Source organism: Stenella coeruleoalba (assembly GCF_951394435.1).
Source record: "Stenella coeruleoalba genome assembly, chromosome: 18".
Taxonomy (NCBI): Eukaryota; Metazoa; Chordata; class Mammalia; order Artiodactyla; family Delphinidae; genus Stenella; species Stenella coeruleoalba.
This window is the reverse complement of record NC_137164.1, coordinates 8,448,648-8,469,968: the sequence shown is the minus strand read 5'-3', so window position 1 is coordinate 8,469,968 and position 21,321 is coordinate 8,448,648. Positions and strand designations below refer to the sequence as shown.

At 39.1% G+C, this 21,321-nt stretch overlaps 1 protein-coding gene across 6 annotated transcripts in view; it reads right to left on the bottom strand.

The window, feature by feature from the left end:
* The window catches only part of FRY (FRY microtubule binding protein), a 425,215-nt gene that overhangs the window by 137,827 nt on the left and 266,067 nt on the right, over positions 1-21,321 (bottom strand). For all 6 annotated transcript variants that reach the window (XM_079902875.1, XM_079902874.1, XM_079902876.1 and 3 more), the window contains 7 exons: positions 17,725-17,893; positions 14,721-14,813; positions 14,528-14,626; positions 12,797-12,898; positions 3,761-3,864; positions 3,173-3,281; positions 1,231-1,317 (listed from right to left, as the gene is read on the bottom strand). In XM_079902875.1, the coding sequence (XP_079759001.1) occupies positions 1,231-1,317; positions 3,173-3,281; positions 3,761-3,864; positions 12,797-12,898; positions 14,528-14,626; positions 14,721-14,813; positions 17,725-17,893 (763 nt within the window). The remainder of the gene's footprint in view (positions 1-1,230; positions 1,318-3,172; positions 3,282-3,760; positions 3,865-12,796; positions 12,899-14,527; positions 14,627-14,720; positions 14,814-17,724; positions 17,894-21,321) is intronic.

Below are 21,321 nucleotides of genomic sequence, written 5' to 3'. Positions count from 1 at the left end.
GGCCAGGGTTCAATCCCAGGTTGGGGAACTAAGATCCCGTACGTCACACGGCGCAGCCAAAAAAAAAAAAAAAAAGACTATCCTTCATCCATTGAAACGCATGGAACCACTGTTCCCAAGCAAGAGAAGACTCTTTAGTACTTGGGCCATGGGCCTCCTTCCAGCCAAAATGCCCCGAATTTGCACTGGCTTTGTCCCCCTCCCATTGGCCCACTGACCCTGGCTGCAGCCATTCCAGAAGCCTGTGATGTCACTAAACACCAGACAGAAACTCCCATTTTAGGGCTTGTTGGGCTGTCCCTACATACATGGCAACCTTAGCGCCAAGGAGAGAATTCAGGGTGTGGTGGGAAGAAGCATGAGGGCGCAAGGGGACTTGGGTTCCCCTTGCTGCTAACCAGCTGCCTATTCTGAGCCTCTGGGTCTCCTTCCTCACTGACAGAATGAAGGAGCCAGACAATATCATAGTGATGACAGGAACAACATTTAAAAATTTTTTTCTGATGTGCAATTTCTTTCTTTTTCTGCTTATGAATTTGTAGTATCACGATGATTCTGTGAGGTGATCTGGAAAAGTAGTTTGTCCCTTTTACTAGTAAAAAAGCTGAAGTTCAGAGAGGTCAATGTCTTACAGCTAGTGGTTAGGACTCTGCACTCTGTTGGTGGGAATTCCCACCAACAGTCTTTTTAGAAGTTTAAAATTGCACGTGCTTTTCATTTGCCTAAGCCGCCCCCCTCCCCCGCACATGAGGTACATCATACCCATTATACACTCATTGCCATGATCTGCCTGGCCCTTGAATTGTGATGCTGTCACAGAATCAAAGACGCATACATTACTTATTTAATTTCACTAGATTTTAGTATTTTATCATTGCATCTATTTATTCTTCTCTGTTTCATCACTTTCAATACTGCTCAACTTGCTAATCTGCATCAAAATAGTTACAAGTACTGACTTTCTAAAATGAACAACCAGACATACAGAGACAGATTACCTTTCGGGGCAAGGTTCACTCCCTTCTACAAGAACAGAATGTGGTAGGACGTCAACTTTTCATCATTCTAAGTCTATTCACCCAAAAATCTTACTTCTCTACTATTTTAGTCAAATAACACGGACAGAAACAAACAGAAGACTTTTTTGGAGAAGACAGCCTTCACCCCATCCCCCAAGGTTGCAAAGCAAAGGGACGTTTCTGTCGATAAACGCAAAAGGGTCATTCTTACCTCTGGATTGAGACTGAAAGCTTTTGCTGGTTTTCCCACACAAAGAAAATCAAAAATGATTTCTTTCATTGCAAAATCTAAACGTTCCTGTAGTGAAAAAGGGAAATCAAAACAAAGCGTTAATTCAACATGAAAATGTCTGTTTTTGTCATATGCACCAAACAGGTGGCTTCCGAAAGAAGAGGGGCATCGCTTAGTTGCATCACAGAGAATCCCTGAAGGAAAACCATGTCCATCCGAACCTTCGGTGGAGCTGCTCCTGTTTCCATGTGGCATGTGGAGATGCTTTATATAATATAGGTAATTAGGCCCTAAAGCACAGAATGACAAATAACTAAAAACCAAAAAATGAAAAACCAAAACGCTCTGAGTATCTGGGCTTCTACACAGTGCAAACTCTTCCTGCTTGTCCTGCCAATGCTGACACCTTCCTGAAACTCAGTTTAAAACATATTTGTAAAAATACCACTGCAAAATGACCATTTTCTTCTCTTCTCTAACATTTCCAATCCCTTGGCTCATATTACAACAGACAATCCCGCAAGTGAAATGAATAATCAACAGATAAGAACTATTAAGGTTACTTAAATGAGAACGTTTACGACAGATTCTAATAATCTGAGACAGTGACTACTAAGATATGTCACGTTGATTTTATACAATATATTCCAGAATCATCAAAGCACATTCTCAGCCACATGATAACTACATGTAGAAAAGTTCTGTGAATTCATCCACCTGCAGAGCAAGTACTGTCCTTTCCCTAAGGACAAATATCACAGAGACACTTCCTTGCACTAAAAACACAGAGAGATAGTATATATTAAATGGTCTGTGAAGTAGCCATTGAACCTTATGTCTTTATAGCAATATCAATTACACTTCAACAGTACTTTCATGCCTATTATTTCCCTTTATCCACACAGCGTTCTGAGGGATACTGGGTAAGCACTTTCATCCACATTTTATAGATAAAGACACTGAGAATAAAGATGTTCTATGACTTCTTTAGGGTATGGAGCTGGCTCACGGCAGAGGCTGGACTGGAATAACCAGCTTTTCATGCTTCTCTATAAATCACAAGGAAGCCAGAGTTGGGATAAAAACCATTTACACACAAAGTGTTTTAAAAACTAGGGCTTCCCTGGTGGCGCAGTGGTTGGGAGTCCGCCTGCCGACGCAGGGGACACGGGTTCGTGCCCTGGTCCGGGAGGATCCCACATGCCGCGGAGCAGCTGGGCCCGTGAGCCATGGCCGCTGAGCCTGCGCGTCCGGAGCCTGTGCTCCGCAACGGGAGAGGCCACAGCAGTGAGAGGCCCACGTACCGCAAAGAAAAACAACAACAACAACTTTTAAAAGTCTCGGGTCTAAATAGTAAACACTAAATGTTTAATATCACTGGACCCAGGTCTTAAGTAAAATAGTATGTATGAAGTGCTCAGAACAGTTCTTGGCAAAGAATGAGCGCCGGATAAAAGCTAATATTCCTGTTACATTCTTCTTTTTCACAGGGTGAAAGAGCATTATGATTTATTTACTCCTCCAGGTTCACTAAATTATCGTCTTCTTATTTCCTCCAAACATCAGACTCAATTTCCTCCTGACTTGAAGCATCTAGAGCAGAGAAGCAGGAACAAACAGGGCCTAGGAGTCAAGAGACCCTCTTACGAATAGGCTCTGTGACCTCAGATCAGTCACTTAAACCCTGCCTCTCAGTTCTTTCATTGGTCAAATGCTGAAGACACTTGGCACACCATGTCACAATTTGTTTTGAAGCAAAAAAAAAAAAAAAAGCTATGTGTGAAAACACTTGCAAAACCATCCTGAAAAGTCTGCACACGTGAGATTATTTTAGACTCTTCATCTGTTAGTACTTCATAAGAAGGAGGTGGCTACTTAGAGGCAATTAGAAGACTCTCACTGCCAGACGCATCTCCATTACCTGGGCAATGAACTGGATGATTTTCACAAAGATGTTCAGAGGCATGTCCCTCGGCACCACACCACGGGACCCTTTGGGGAAAAGTGTTGTGATGATGGTTATAAGACGGCTGAAAGATAAGGGAAAAAAAGAGAAAACAAGCAAGATTGGCTGAGCTCCTGTACATTAAGGGAAAATGGCAGGTGCTTCATCTTATCTAAGTATCAGAGAGAATTCAGAGAAAGAAAACAAACCACTTCATCTCTTTTCCATTAGCATAATTACTCTCTGAAAAGGTTTTCTGGAAAACTAAGGGCAGCTGGAAAATTATAGCCACTTCCTTTGTTAGAGTGGTGAATGTAGTCCTGACACAGAACTTGGCAATCCTGGTAGAGGCTGGAGTTTCTGTAATGGCTGTTGAGCCAACGTCTAAGGAAAGCCTGAAAAGGTCCAGAGGACTTAGAGCTTTTACAAACTGTCAGCTTTGAACAGCTTCTGGTTTGGTTAGCATAGTTGGCAATGACACAAAACACCCTTTTCACTGGCTGAGTGATGTGGTTACAGTTAACTCAGTGATGGGGTTACCATTAACCCAAGCCAGCTCCTTACCTCTGAGTGGCTGTGTTGCTTTCACATTTAATTCGAATCATGTAAACCCAAAGTAATCTGTACAGAGATTCCAGTGCAACTCGAGCCATCTTGGGGTCTTTATTCTACAACAGAAACCAAGATAAAAGATTGCAGATTAAATGGTACTGTATAGAGGTTATTCTTTTCTGAATGCCTGGTAATGGAGGGCCACAGGTGGGTGGTAGGGTGCCTATGAGGTACGCTGCACCACCTGGGACTTATGGGGTATTTGCCTCCTGGTGCCCATTGGGTAAATAATCTCTGAGAATGGATCCAAATAGCCAAGAGGGCAGGACTGAGCAGTTCGGGAGGAAGTCGTCTTTCTCTCCTTTCTAAGGTGAATACTGGCGATTGCTTTCTTCCTCCAGGTCCTAGGGAACTGCAACCCCTGGCGCCAAGAGGAGAATCAATCCGTCCTACTGTTGATTATGCCCTTGTAAACACCACCCACCTTCACCTCCCATCTCTTTGCCCTCCAACATCTATTGAGACTAATATATAATAAGCACTGGGATACAGAGATACAAGTTTATCCTTTTTCCCTAAGATGTTCACAGTCTATGGGGAGCCGGTGGCAGTTGGGAGACAAATAATGAACAGTCAACTCAAAGACACAGAGAAAAACTGGTGGGGACAGGAGCTAGAGGATGGAAAGAAGGGCAACCTATGGCAAACACAAGGACTGGGATCAGGAAAGGTTTCCAGGGGCAGACGAAAACTCAGACGAACTGAAATCCTTTCACTCATTTGTTCATTAAGCAAACATTCGAGTGGCTACACTGGGCCAGGTACTATGCTTGACACTAGAAACCAAGATGATGGGGAGTGAACAGCACTTTACAGAGAGGCAACAGCACAAAGAAGCTAAGAGAGCAGGTGAAGGAGTCATGTTTCAGAAACTGGGGATGGTTTTTCTGCCAGGACACAGGGCCAGGCGAAGGAGCAGAGGCTGAGGAGGCTTGAGAAGAACCCTATGTGCCCTGCTAAATAACGGGACCAGGGTTCTCATGGTGGTGACAGGAAGCCATGAAGCTCAAGGAGATTTGTTAAGAATTCTTAACGGTTTAGACATAATCTAGGATAAGTTTACCTTTAAGCTACTTGCTGAATAAACAGGAGTCACATAAATAAATTCTACGGAAAAGACTGTAGGGGGTAGTTTTTTAGATTTAGAAAAAATTTCTCATGCCTAAATAGTTTTAAAATAACTTCTTGGCATGATCATTATTATGAAATTCTAAATTTCTATATGCATTTTGGTCTCATTCCGGATTTTTTTCTTCTATTAATCTAAATAAGTAAATAAATAAAATGATAAAACACATCATTTTAATTTTTGAGGCTTTATGATGTGTTTTACTATCTGGTATGGCCTACCTTCCACCATCCACTGCTCTTTTTCTTTTCTTTCTATTTTTAGGGCTTTCCCAGATATTCCTGTATATTTATTCTTCCAAATAAACTTTATAACTACTTTTCTAGCTCCAGGAAACAAAAAAGCCCCAACTTTTTAGAAGCATACATTTATACATAAAAGATTTTTTTTGTCTGTTAGTAAAACAAGTGATACACCATATAACTTGTTGAATGTCTTGGTTACGTAAAGGAATTTTAATAAACTACTAAAATAGTAAAGTTGCGCTTAAAATATTCCATCATTTAAAAATTTCAGGAATTCTAATTATCTGTCCTCTAATCACTCCAGATCAGCAAATGTCTATGATGTTAACACAGTGGTTAAAAGCAGACTCTAGACACACACTGCCTGGGTTTAAACCCATCCTTGCTCTGCAATTTATTAGCTGTGTGGCCAACCTCAGGGAACCTCTGTAATCTCTCTGGGCCTGATTTTCCCTGACTGTGAAACGCAGATACTAATCCTCCCTCCCTCCTAGGAGTGTTAAGAGAACTTAAGAGTTAGCCCATAGAGGGAAGTTAGCACTGTTCCTGCCCATAGTAACTATTATTACGTACAAGGTGCAGATTCAGCAGCAAACAAAGGAGATTAGTCTCTGACTTCAGGGAGCTTCCTTTCTAGTGGGAATGTCTCCTCCTTTGTGCATTTCCCTTTATTGGTGTATATATTATTTTATATTCATATTTGCATAGTGTGTCATTCAAAATTCTCTCTTGTGCCTTATCTCGCACTATGAATCATGGCCAGGTAGGGCAAGTAGCATCTAACTTTCATTTAGGAGCTTAACTAAGATCTCTAGTTTAAATGATTCAGATGACTGTCTTCTGTTTAACTTCTTTTACACTTTTTCCCTGTCCTCCTACCCACAATTATCTTTTGGGGGCATGTTGTTGTGACTGACGTGCTCTTACTCTTAAGAATATGTTTGAGATTGTCTATCTGTGCTCCCATAGAGACTGAAGAGCAAGGTGGCTGACTTAAGTTTTTATTTTGTTTTAACCGTGGATCCTGTACCGGTAATTGCTTTGTAGCATTTCAAGATGATATCACTGATCACTGCAATTCTCTGCTAAAATGATTTCCCTTGTTTCTCTTCCATTCTCGGCATTATCATATGATATTCTTAAACTGCAACCATGACTGTTTACTTCCCTGAATTTAAAGCACTTAAGTGGCTTCTAATCACCTCCTGGACGACGTCCAAATTCCATGATGTGGTGCGTGAGGGGCCTTTGGTGACCTGGCTCCCCCATCACCACCCTCCGCCTCCACCCCCACTGTGCTCTGTGCCATGACATCCCTTCTGCAATTCATCGAATGCCTGGAATGCCTCCCTACCCTTGTTTTACTTGGAAAATTCCTACTCCCCAGCAAGATTCATTAGGTGTCACTCCTGTGTTACGTTCCCCTGCCCCTCCACTCCTTCCTCCATCCCAGAGAGATTACCAAGTGCTCCTGTTCTCTGACTTCTAGAATGCTGTTCTATGCCTTTACTTGTATTGATATGTTTCCTACCAGACTGTGAGCTCCAGGAATTTTGGACTGTTCATCTCTGTGCCCTCAGTGACTGCCATACAGCAGGTTATCAGTAAATATCAAAATTTTTTTTTAAAAAAAGCAAACTGTGAGTAGTAGCTGAACAACGTGACGCGTAAGCAAAATGTCTTTATATAGAAACTGTACAAAAGGCAACCCTCAGTACGTAGCTGAAGCTAATGGACATGACATTACTAAACATCTTACACTTTTACAGCATTCTGATATTTCAAAAGTACTTTCATAGACCATGACATCAATTGGGCGATTCTGTCATTGACAGAAGCCAAATCACTGGCTCAAGTCTTCAAGCCAGTAAATGACAGGTGGGATAGGAACTGACTTCTGGTCCAGTAAGGACTGTTTTCTCAGAAACTGGAATGTGTATATTACAGGATGCTTACTACATCAGGCGTTGTTATCAAAATTGTACACATACTAACTCTTTTTAATTCTCAGAATCATAAAGTTGATACTGTTATTGTATCCCTTCACAGATGAGGAAATCAAGGTCCAGAGGGGCTAATAAGTGGCGGAGCCAGCATCTGAACCTAAGCAATCTGGCCCCGGTGTCTTCCAAACATGAATTTTCCCACCTCAGTGGAAATATTATATGGAGGCTGATCAAATATGCTGCTGGTACCTACTAGACTGCACTCTACTTGAAAACAGGACTTTTTCCTCATTGTCTTTGTATGTCAACAGCAACTAACATAACAAGGTCTTGATATATAGTTTCAGGATTTTGACACTTTTAACCTATGTCTCAAACCACCGACTTCTGTGTCAAAAGTCTCCACTCCAAGATGGAAAGACTATTCTATTCTTCCACTGGAATACGCTTCTCAATTAATTAATTAACCAACAACTTATCTATATACCAGCTCTGAGGTTACAGTGATAAAACTGTTCCAAGAATCTAGTAGGTTTCAGAGTGGATCTTCCCTGGTCTCCTGCATCTCATCTCAGTGCTGGTCACAGACAGACTTCATGTGACATGTCAACCTGCCCAACACCATGCCCACCTTCTTTAAAATGTGCTTTTGATTTAGTTAAAGCAATTCAGTGTTAACAGTAACAAGCAGGGAGCACTGAATTCACTGATAACTTGGCTAGTGACAGGGTCATTGGACAGACCCATGTTTCCCATGACCATCAGCTGACCACTTGCACCCAGTCACCCAGGCTGCTTATGAATATGCAAATTCCTCGGCTGCACCCAGACATTCTAAACCAGAATCTCTGGAGGTAGGTTTCAACAAGTTGCATTTGTAACAGGCTTCCTTAGAGATCCTTATGCACACAGAGATAAAGATCCATTGATTACAGATCAATAAATAATTTTAGTCTTTTCATCTTGTTATACTCAAAACTCTTCTAGATTTCTCTTGCATTGCAACTAAAGCAACTGAAGTAAACCTATTTCTTTCTCATATTTCCTTGCACATATCACAGTCAACACCTTCCTTCCTTTTGGCATTTCCTTTTGATAGCTGAATCAATTTACTCTGATCATAATTCAATCTTTTTGATGACTGTATTACCCAAATAACATATGTACTATAGTTTAGGATAACCTCTAAAATTTCTGTACCAAAAATTTACAGAGATTATTTTTCTATTCATTGGCTGAATAAATAAGGCATTCACAGAAAGTAACACACCTGTCATCTGATCACTAATTTTTGGACTCAATTTGTGTGCACTATTAGAATTTATAAATTCCACTTTGAAATGTGCCTTTGACAGATCTGAAACACAGATAAGAGATTTTCTCAAGTTTATAGAAATAAAGTTAATATTAAAGCAGTATAACTATTTCTTGAAAATTAATATTTAAATAGCTAATACAGCATCGCTTACAGTTGATATTTGCAAAGAGGATAGTAGTTGTTTTAAATGGTACCATACATTTTAATGGATTCAGGCAATGACTGTGGAATCCTTAATATATTACTCAATCCTTCCCCTCATAAAATAAAGATATCATTAATACCCTTACTTTTATGTGAAAAGTTAAGAAAAAGCACTCCTTTAACTTCATAGTGATTATTACACACAAAGATATATTAAGTGCCAAACACAAGTTTCATCAAACAAATTTATGGCAACGAAACTTTGAGACTCTTAGCGGAAAGCAAAAGACCTTCCTTGTCCCCTCCTCTTCCCTGCCCCTTCTGAATCCGTAATTCTCTATCATCATAGCTTATTTGATTTTCTTCATAGCAGTTATCACTATCTGAAGTTTTTTTCCTCATCTACTTGTTTACTTGTTTCCTGTCTGTTTCCTCCACTAAATTACAAGGTCTAAAAGACCAGCATGTTACTATCTCATTCATCACTTATTCCCAGCACCTGGAACAGTGCCTGGTACAGTTCTAGTGAAGAATTGTTGACCAATTAACTAAGCGAATGCATTCAAGTCCCAGTGTAAATAGTGACTGAGACAAAAGAAGAATCCTTTTTAATTCTGTACTTTGGTTTCTAGTACTATGAAGCTAAGCTGACTAATGTCTAACCTTCAGATGATATACCTTCAATATTGCTATCTGAGCAAAACTTTTAGAAAAACATAACTAATATCATGAAAGCACAGGGGGAGGTCAATGCAGCCTGTGACATTGTCATGATAATCCATGACATGTATGTAAAGGCCCTACTGCTGGCCTGGCTCATAACAGATCTCCAATTAATGAGACCTATTGTTGTTATTAATTATACAGTAAATAGATTTCTTAACTTTTGAGGTTTCCTTTTTTGTTTGTTTCTGTGATCAAGACCTCACGGGTATATTATATTCATTATTTTAAGGAAAAGGAAATTTAAAGATTTTCCCAATTATATTATCCATTTTCGAGGATAAGAAACGTGTACATAGTTATTATGAACACAATAATTACATTTTAAAAGAACTATTCATAAATGGGGATTCATGACAAAAAAAAGTACTATTAACTCAATTTTTCAAAACATATTTCCCCTTTTCAGAATGAGACATATTATGGCAGATGTGAAGGGAATGTAACATTTTAAAATAGCTCAATATGTTCAGATTCCGACATAAAATATATAGAAGAAAAAAGTATTGGTCACTACTCACCAGGGGTTCCTGAAAGATGTCAAGGTCGTGGTGAGAAGGTGTTGTAAACTTCTCACCACTTTACAAGGGTCTATCGCTAATACGTGGTTGACCGAGTTAACAAGTGTAAATAAGGACTTCACGTTTGTGTTACCAAAGCAGCCTGCTTCTGACAGACTGACGCTGAGGATAAACCAGGGCACTGACGTTAAATGAGCATTGAATCTGAGAGCTTGTTTACTTTGAAAGCAGATTTTTCACACTCACACACATTTCTATTCTGCTCTATGTCATGCTGCCACCTTGATGGCTCTCCCCTGCAGAACCTATCAAAGGTGGCTACCAAGTTCAACATGTAAGGTTCAAACACTGGGTTCATTATACTTGAGTACATATAGGGGATGGGGAGACAAGTAGGGGAGGGGATGCAGGGAAAAAGGGATGGTGACCAGAGGAAAGAGCTGGATTGGTGGTCCCTTCTGAAATGATATGTTTGGCTCTAAATCCCACAGAATACTGAAGCCATTCAAGACAAAGTGTACTCCTAAAGCCATGTTAGTTTTTCCTCAGGTATTTCTTCCCTGTCGAGGACACTTGAGGAGGTTTGGAAGGTTTTCTGTATTTTTTTAAATGGTCCCATTTAATCCCTACTGGGTTTAGTTCTAAATATGTGTGATACAATTTTATTTCGATTGTAACTCATCAGGTTTAGTTCTAAATACGTGTGATACAATTTTATTCTGATTGTAATTCATCAAGGATCTTTCTGTATCTTTTACCCTTGAGGAGGTGAATTCCAACAGTTTATTACCCATAAAGTGAAATATCATTGCCTTTCCGTTGCCTAATAACTACCTCTTTCATGCTTCATGGATTACCAGACCTCCATAAATGGCACAGGTAACTCCCTACTCCCAACTTTTACATCCCTCCTTGTCTGCATCACGCATTTTGAAACTTCATTACATATTCCCCAATGAAATGCCAAGTTCCTTGAGAACAGGGACCCTAGATCTAATTTTTATAGAACTAACATCCCTATCTTTCCCATTTCCGGCACCTTCCCTAGCACCTCTACTCCTTCTGATCCTATTGTCTTTCCCTTTGAGAAATCCTGATGCTTGAAACGTTTGCACAGGGAAACACCATGAGCGTGCAGCCCTTCTCTCTAGGGCTGTGTGTAACCCTGTTATTAAGCCTTTCTGGTGGGCTTCGACCAGACCTTCAAACAACATTCTAACTTTAAAGCAATTAAGTGCAAAGTAAGATTATGCTGCTGTATTTCAAAAGCAACTCCAGACACCAAGAATTTTGGTATTTTGGGCCACAACAGTAAACTGTCAGGCAAAACACTAGTTTGGTTCTAACTAAAATTCATCACAAACACATTTAGCATAATATATACAGAAAAATGAACATTCTTAATCATTTCTCCTTTTGTTTCGTTTTGAACAAAATGAGCTTTTCCCCTTTGTGTAAAATGTAGAAGAAAAAATATTTAAATGGAATAGCGGAATAACTTAAAAATGGACCAATATAACAAAAAAATGACATTGGGTTATGTGTTGGAGGCGTTTGACAGATGGATAAATCCCTGCATCAAACATCTGAAGGTGGCCATTATATAATAGCTGATACCCTGAAAAATACTGTGTTTTCCAGAATTCTTAAAAGCTAATTCTATATCCACTGCTATTATATTTCCCTGCCAATTTGAAGAAAATAAACGATTCTAATCTTGGATTTCACAATCAGCTTTTAGAGCCAGTACACAGCTGGTGCTTAAAACAGCCCCAAAGCAGACTATTGTGTCATTATATGATAAATGACAAAATAATATAATTAATCTTGACCATTTCACCAAATTAAAGGGTCTTAGAACAAAAAAGACAAGGCAATATGTATAAGTACATACAGCACTTTACAACTAAGTGCATTTCAAAAATTCTAAAGAAGCAAGTATTAACCTTGTAAAAGGAATTCAACATCTTTGGACACAACTGAGAACAACTGTGAAAAATATGTGCTATTTGCACCTATTCGAAACAGTGTTCCTTTAGTTGTCTTTTATCAATAGGTCACTAAAACTTAAAATATGTTCACAACATTAAAAGTTATAAAGCCTATTTTAAAGCTAACCATTACAGTTGGTTTAACTGTAGGTTCCTCGGTTTCAGGCACCCTGAATTGGTTCTCATGTCACCCAACATCTGAACAGCTGTTGTTCAGTGAATGCTGAGGACTGACTGGCACGTGGCTTGAACAGAACATCTTCAATCACAAATAACAGGGACAGGAAATAAGTGTTCTCTGCTACTAGGTCAATCCTCCCACAGAATGGAACGTTTTCCCCCCCAAATATTTCCCTAGCCTGGAGGAGGTTAGAGAAAGGCTGGAGGAGGTTTAGGTGAGCTTCTGCCAGTGAAGTGTGGCCTCCCTTTTTTTAATCATTTAGAAAAAGTGTGACCATAGATGCATATAGAGGGGTATTTAATTCTACCTTTAAAATGATCCTTCTTAGGGACCTCCCTGGCAGTCCAGTGGCTAAGACTCCACAGTCCCAATGCAGGGGGCCCAGGTTCACTCCCTGATCAGGGAACTAGATCCCACGTGCTGCAACTAAGACCCGGTACAGCCAAATAAATATTAAAAAAAAAAAAAAAGCTTCTAAAGTGATCCTTCTTAGACGAGAGCGTACAACATTGTAAATTGACTATACTTCAATAAGAAAATTAAAATTTAAAAAAAATTTTAAAAGATTCCCCCCCCCCCAATTTGACATGATTCCTCTTAATCCCAGTCGCCTTCTAAAACTGACTATATTTAATAAGGAAAACTCTTCTTAATATTTTTTTCATTATTCCAAAACAGTACAGGATCATTTCCCCTGCAGACATCAGGAGTCACTCTCAGAAACACACAAACCAGGCTCAGACTCATACATATTTTTATAGAAGACTCTTCTGAGCCGACAAATACTAACTTTAAGGTTGGATAAGCAGTTGTTGAGGAAAACGTGCCACCTGTTCAGGAATAGCTGCTTCTGGCTGACGCAGAGCAGACAGGTCACCAGCGGGTACAAGGCCTGAGGAGAGAGAAGATGAGGTCACAGGGTGATGTCTATTTCAACAACAACCAGGTGACACACGCTCTCTGGAACCACCACCCACTTTGTAACACACCCAGGCGCAACAAGTGCGGTGCAGACGTGGATACTTTGCAAATGCTTTCTGAGGACGATGGGGATGGAATGCTCTGGAGTTACGTAGAGGGTAGAGAGTGAGTTTCATGGATCATAAGTGGAAATCTGATTCACTGATTTAGTCTTCACTCATAAATTTTAAAAACAAACTATCGTAGATCACTCTCAAGCCTCAGGAAGAAAAGCAGGAAGGCACACTGATTTTGAAAATGTTACTGGCTTTCGGGCTCATAAACATCTACCAGTTTGTCCCTGTCTTAGAGGTAGGTGTATGTGTTTTCTTTTGCATGCAATCCTCCTGTAATTAAGGAAGATTCCTAAAAGAAATGTTACTGCATCGGTAAACTCCACCCAGACAAATTTAACCGCAGAAGGAATCTGCTTACGAGTGAATAAACAGAGGTGCTACTGTGCTTTTCCTGCCTAACTGGGCAGGTTTCCCGCAGCAACTGGAGAAGACAGAAAAGCTTGTGGGCAGCCACCCAAACAACATACATGCAGAACCCACCACCATTTTGCTGAACCAGATTACGGCGCTCCCCAAAATTAGGGCTAGTGAAGATTAAAACAAAAATGTAACTCGCTCATCCATTAACTTGAATTAGCAAAAATCTATTGCCACAATGAGACTCAGTGCTTAACAATTCATACACTTATTTTTTTGCTGTTGTTAACTTAGTTTTAAACTGACTTTGAACTATTACTGCCATTGAGTGCAACTCTAATTCCAGCCAGTAATTTAAAAACAAAAATACAAGCAGTCACCACGACCACAGAATGTAGACAAATGAGCAAATCTGTCACCACTGCCAGCAAAGCAACTATTTGCTCAAATAATGGTGGTAATGTTCATACTTTAAAGATTAGCATAAACAAGGCTAGAAACCAGCTCCCTAAGCAGCCCACTTCCTCCATACTATCACAATTACAGCTGGTCTACCACCTGCTGATTCATAAACCAGAGCTTTATTTACCATGGAGGAAAAAAGTTGTGGTAATTTAAAAGACTTTTCTATGCTGCTCTTCAGTACAAAAGCATTCCCCGAAACTGTTTTCTCAGCCTTCAGAGAATCTTTCCAATGGCCAACTATCTGTGTCCCAACTCCCTTTCCTGCCTGGTTCCATTTTGATTCTGAATATCAGGATGGGAATTAGCCAGTGAAGCTTCCTGGGGATTGAGAAAAGAAACTGTTGTTATAAACTTTAGTCTTCAGATTGAAAAAATACTCAGAAATTAAAATAAAAATAAGTTAAACCCATCTTGAAAATAAACAGCGGAATCTTTAGGACTAGAGGGTCCTTGAGGGGACATGGTCTAATCCCCTTATGTTACCTTGATTCAGTCATGGTCAGTAATAGGTGGAAGCTCTAAAATTTGAAATGCTACCTCTCTTTGAGGAAGCTGTAGGTAATTCTCCCATCTGTGGAACCCTTATGACTCTCAAACAGATTTCGGCCTAGGAATTTGAGTCTTTGCAGTTTTGTCTTTTGAATTTTCTCAGAGTTACTAACCAAGGAATGCTTCTTTCGAGAAGAAAGTTCCAGCGTGGTATCATATAGGCTTTCAACAAAGTTTCTGAGGCAGGGAACATTTACTTCATTTTTAACAGCCTGAAATAGAGATGCATGTTTATATTATATTAATGAAATTGTTGCTTCTCTAATCCAATTTGAAGAAGTTCTTAAAAATGAAAATGTAACTCACAGCAGCAACTGGGACAAGAATTTCAACAAAAAGCCCAGCCAAGGCATGCTTGATATCTTTGTCTTTGACCTCGAGGAAGTAATGTGCACATTCCTAAGGAGTAGAAACAGAGTAAAGGGAGGGAGAAAGATTGAAATGTGCACAGAAAATGTATGTCAGCAAATTTAAGCAAATAGATCTTAATTTAATCACACCCAATAACACAGCATATTCCATAATCTATTTAAAAAAATCACTGGATTCAAGCATTTATATTTAAGTTGACAATATCTTCCAATGACATTTTACAAGGCTGGTTTTCTCACTCTCCCCCTAACTTCTATCCCCAAATCACTGAAAATCACTCTGTCCTTTGCTGAAAGGACAAAGCATCTATAACCAGCAAGCAGACATTCATCCACTGACTTACTAGTTGGTTCATTCAGTGACTCATTTGCAAGAAATTTCTATTGACTACCTACTGTGTGGGGGGCCCTGGGGCCTTGATTAACCCACAAGCACAGATCCCCAGAGAAGGTAACCATGGGAAGAGAGGCAGAAGACATTAACCTTATTTTAGGCCCTGACAGCCCTGGGCACAGAGCTGTTTACTTGTTAGGCCCTGACATTTTAGGTGTTTATTATTCAGATAGTTTCATGAGCAAGTCTGGAATGCTTCCCTTCCCCACCTCAGACAAGAAACCTTTGGAATAGTTTCTTAAGCAAGGATGTCTATGCTTGTGGACTCCTGTCTACAAAAGGGTATTTTTGGCTGCCCAGGGAATAATATATTAGAAGAGCTGGCCTGTCCAGAATTCTGCCAGCCCCTTTCCCCTTCCTGGTCTTTTGGGTAGTAACTTACTGTGGTCTTTTTCACATGTTGTTTTCATGGAAAGGTCCAAGGCTACATGTATTGGTGATGACACTTTAATATCTGTGTCAGCTATTACGTCTTATTTTCAATCCACATTGGAACTATCACCAACAACGGTTACTCAAGTTCCCAGTATATCAATATCATACTAAGACATCAGTCCGAGATAGGCACTGCCAGAATGGGAAGTCTTTAAGAGTTTCCCAATACAGAATGGAGTTTTATGTTCCCCAGAATTGTGGCCCTTTTCCCACATTATTTTGCATACATATGTAAATACTGTCTCAAATCTTAATTCAAGTACATAGATACACAAATCATTAGCATGAGAGAGAGATAAAAATAGTTAGCATTTAGTGAGTCCTTACCATGTGCCAAGAATGCTCAGAACCACCTTCCAAAGTTAGTGTCATTATTACCACTCCGCAGACAAGGTAAGTGATGCTGGGAGGGGTTAAGTGTGACTTGTCCAAGGTCACAGAGCTGGTAAGTGCTGAAGCTTGAATTCAAACCCAAGAAATTTGATACAGGGCCTATATTCTTTTTTTTAATTTTAACTGCTTTTTTTTTTTTTTTCCCCCCAGTACGCAGGCCTCTCACTGTTGTGGCCTCTCCCGTTGCGGAGCACAGGCTCCGGACGCGCAGGCTCAGCGGCCATGGCTCACGGGCCCAACTGCTCCGCGGCACGTGGGGTTTTCCCGGACCGGGGCACAAACCTGTGTCCCCTGCATTGGCAGGCGGACTCTCAACAACTGCACCACCAGGGAAGCCCTAAACTGCTTTTTTGAGATACAATTCACATACCATGCAATTCACCCTTATAAAGTATATAACTTGATAGCTTTTAATATATTCACAATTGTACATCTTTCACCACAATCAAATTTAGAACCTTTTCATTCCCAGAAAGAAACTTTGCACCTGTTAGCAGGCATCCCTAACCTCTGCATCCACGGCGTCCTCCTCCAGCCCTACACGACTACTCTACTTTCTGTCTCTACCGATTTGCCTATCCTGGACATTTGCTATTATGAATAATGCTCCTATGAACGTTTGCATTCAAGTTTTTGTGTGGACATATATTTTCATTTCTCTTGGCTATATACCTAGAATTGGAATTACTGGATTATATAGTAATTCTAGATTTCAACGTCTGAGGAACTGCCAAACTGTTTCAGAAGCTGCTGTGCTGTTTTCCATTCCCACCAGCAGCGTATGAGGGTTCCAATTGCTCTGCATCCTCACCAACAGATAACTTGCTGTTGTCTGTCCTTTGGCTCATAGCCATCCTAGTGGGTATGAAGTGGTACAACCTACACTCATAACCCCTGTATCTAAACTCTTTATTAAGATCCTCACTAGATCTAATTCACAGCAGCATTAGAAAAAAAATCCCTTTAGATACTAAAGTTTTATAAAATCTAATAGAGCTGTGCGGACTTCCTTGGCATTCCGGTGGTTAAGACTCTGCGCTTCCAATGCAGGGGGTGCAAGTTGGATGCCTGGTCAGAAAACTAAGATCCCACAGGCCTGCCTTGTGGCCAAAAAAACAAAACAAAACACACACACACACACACACACACACACACACACACACACACACACACACACAGAGAAAAACCAACAGAGCTGTGTATTCTGGGAAATCCTCATTAGCAATAATTCTTTTTTTTTAGTACATAATGGTGAACACTGTGTCACAGACACCTAAACCTGTATGGTTTAGTTGATTTTTTAAAAATTGATTCCTTTTTATAGTATGAATAAAAAAGATATCATTACTTAAAGTTCTGATGCCTGGAAATGTTAATATCGCCAACTCAATGCTATCGATCTCAGAAAGTAAAAAACCAGCTATATTTTACTGACAGAACGATATGCAGCCAATGGGTAAAAAAGAGGGAAAAAAAGTCTACAAATAAGATTCTACTGTACACCCAACTCCAAAGGTGATATGAGTTTAAAAATGAACTTAAGTGCCTGAAACTCTATTACTTGGTTACGAAGCCCTTTATGAATTATTGAGGAAAAAGTGTAGGATTCTTTTACGTATGCGCGAGTGAATGGGTTCTCACCGTCCACGTCAGTCACTCTAAGGAAGGCAGATGCTTCAAGCTGACAGCCCCTTAGTTCTCCTGCCCAAGACAGTACCTGCATAAACTGGAGAGAGGCCTCAAAGTCCTCCACCGGATACATCTTAATTCGAAAGAACTTCATCCCCATTATCAAGCTGATAATGCTTTGAACGACATACGGGCTCTGCTCCTTGTGCCGTAATTCTTTGAGCTCTGCCATAAATTTCTTCTTTACAGCAGGGAATCTAAGAAGAGAACGTGCGTGATTTATCAAATAATGGGTAGGAAAGTAACGGTAAAGTAGGTCCCCAGCATCTAAGAGTGACAGGGCACAGTGACGGGGACCTTCGAATCAGCTGAGGTACGATGGCTGTCATCTTGTAAAGGTTTTGATATTGAGGATATAGTAAAGAGTCCCATCTTCTCCTTTCTTCTCTTATTCTATCAGATGCTCAATGTCTCCTTCAGGCTAGGGAGAAGATCCAAGGTTATTTAGAGCCTCTCAAAATGGTTCAGCCCTTAAACTGAGCATGATGAAAAGCTCCATTTCCTCAGGCTTAGCAATTTCCCAGGTACTTACAGACCCCAAGGGCCTGAAGTATCCAACTGTGAGATGAGCAATAACATAGGAGGCCAGGTATTTCTGACCATGACAGCGAATAACGCCAAGTAATAGTCCTACATCCATTTCCACAGTTTTCTGTTGTTGCTTCTTTTATAGTTTTAGGTTAATGATTATTGAAAAAAATATTTTCAGGTTGAAGGAAAATCTAGTAATGGGAAAATTCAAATCATCTCTAAAAGCTCTCTAATCATGTATGGGATTTTACAAATAAAAAGACACAGTCCCCAAGGAACTTAAGGTATTTATATTGTTTGAAAGTAAAATAATATTAATAATTAACATTAATTACAACAACAACATTATCATAAAAAGTTTAAAAAGAGAACAGATCCTAAGAGGATGGAAAGTAGCAGGCTGTCAAAGTGCCTAAGGGTAAAGGAACATATTCAAACAAGTCATCCAAACTATTTCTGAGATGGCTGGTTTGACTATTGGTTAAAAAAAGGAAAAACAAGGAAAGCATTCTAAGACTCATTGTATTTTGTTTCCTGAAACTATCAGCCTGAGTTTCTGCAAAGGATCAATTAGAAGCAAGGCATGATCACAGAGGGTAATTACGACTATAAAAGTTAAAGGCCAATTAATAAAATCCCAGAAGTTTGGAATCGCAACTTTTGACACCTCAAAGCAGAAATTTTAGGACATATAAGGGAGGTGGTACACATACAGATATGGTGTCACCAAAAGGCAGTGCAAGAGGTGTATGATTGGCAAGTTGGCTGTTGCGGGCTTCGTGAGAGCGGCAATTTTCTCGTTCTCGGCTGGAATGCAGGAGGTTACATGGTGTTCATTTGGTAACAATCTGTTAAAGTTGTTTGTATTTTCTAAACAACTTATGGATTTTTCTTTATGTTTGCTGCCTACAAAAGAAAAAGATTTTAAGAAGGCAATGGAGCAGAAAACAGGTAGTGAATGCGTTTCCATTTTATGAATGAAGAAACAGATTGAAAGGTCAAAGTGAAAAAGGTGAGACTTTGTGATCTTCTGCTGTGAATTCCAGGAATGTCCACTATTTTGTAGCTGCCTTAGACAGTCATGAGCTGTGAAATGTAGTCCCTGTCTATTTAGAACAGTATACAGTTTAACTGGAAAGGTAAGACAATGTAGCATTGACCATGAGCCATGTGAATAATGGTAATAATTTTAATAAGAATAATAACCAGTATTATTATTTATGAGGTATGTTACCATGGGCCTGGGAATTTGCCTGGATCTCTCTGGTCCTTCAGGGTGGTTAAATGCCCCAGGCCAAATCACTTTCTCATATTTCACACTGTCCTTTATGTGAATAATACACCTGAAGAGGCTCCGGGGGCACTGGACAATGAAGGGGCTCTTTCCAGCTGGACAATCAGAGATTTCAGAGGTGATTTATGTTAGGGTAAAAGGGTGAACAGAGGTTTTAGGTAGAGACAGATGAAGGACAGGAAGCAGAAATGGCAGAGCAAAGAGAAGGAAGTGACACTTTCAATCAAGATTATAAAAATTTATAAAATCTATAAAAACTAGATTTTTAAAAATTATATTTTATTTCAAATTATTTCCAAACAGTAAAAAAAAAACAAAAAAAACTATGGCTTTAATTTTGAAATGTGAGACTTTAAAAGAAAAAAGTAACTTTACAGGTTAGAGTTATATTGTTTTAAAGATCACATGATACTTAGAAAGTGTGTTTTTCTTTTCTAATCCGTGACTAAAACAAGGAGAGGGAGGAAAAGGCAGGTTATTTGTACACCTCACTATTTCAGTACTCTCACGAGTTAGTGGCTAAAAGTCTATTTATTTGTCATTTAAAAATAAATATAGCTATCTTTTACTTTAAAAAGTCCCACATGACATAAACATGTTATTTTAAAATAAAAATAATCCAAAAATCTATTTGCACTTAAAATCTATTTTCCCTTCAAATAATTTTAGGGAAAAATAAATTTCTTTTCAATGACCATGCCTAGAGTGTTTAGTATTCTTTAGTAAATACAGTAACTAAATGATTACTCAGTCTTCTGCTTTAAAATGTATAGTAGATATTATTTAAGTGAGAGTATAAGAATATATATATTAAAATTATATCACATAAAGAGAGAGCAGTTTTGGAATGAATCTTACAAGCAATCATTACTATTTAAATGAATATGTCAGATTTTAATCCAAAAAACTTACCTTAAAAAATCTAATTTTAACTTAATTGACTTTGAAAAAGTCAAGACCCTGGGTGAATATCACTTAATAGCAAAAAAAAAAATTTTTTTCCCTTAATGACAGGAATTGAGCACATTATCACTAGTAAGATTAAAAATAGTGATTCTGCTAAAACTTAAAGACCAAACTAAATATTAATATCTAAAGTCAGAATGAAGAAGATATTCTAGTGCATTACCCCTGTGATCTAGATATAAAATCTAAAATTAGAATTGTTACATTACTCAAGTTTATTTTTAAAAAAAGATAACCATCCTATACCAAATAGGCATACATCCTTTTTTTCCCCCCACTGAGAACAAAGGAAGCAGTAATTTTCTAAGGTGACAATAAAGTAATGGTCCTGGTGTACTTATGAGAAGAATGTAATGTGATAATTTGTAGCGTGACACCAGTTTAAGACTGTACTGTCTATCAATAAAGGTTAACTCTATACCGACTGGTTAAGAATTTATCAGTGGGATTACTATATATTACTGCAATTACTGCAAGAAGCCACTGGTGAAAGCGTTTTCTTGTGACTAAAAAGTACTAGAGCATTATCCAAACTGAGGCATTTGTTATAGCCTCCTATTGCAGAATTGAGACTAATACTGACATGAAAATTTTAAAAAGTCCTTGTTGGCAAGAAAACACCGGCTCAGTGGATCGTCAATCAGACCTAATAAGGAAATTCCTACAACCTTAGAATGTTGCTTTAATTATGACGTTGTCTCTCAATTCATTCTCAACCAACTGAAAATCAGTGTAGCTAAGGCAAGTCATTCTATAGTAATCGATATTGTTATGTACAGTTCACAAAACTAAGAAAAACACAAGAAGTCATTTCTGGCATATTAAACTTTCCAA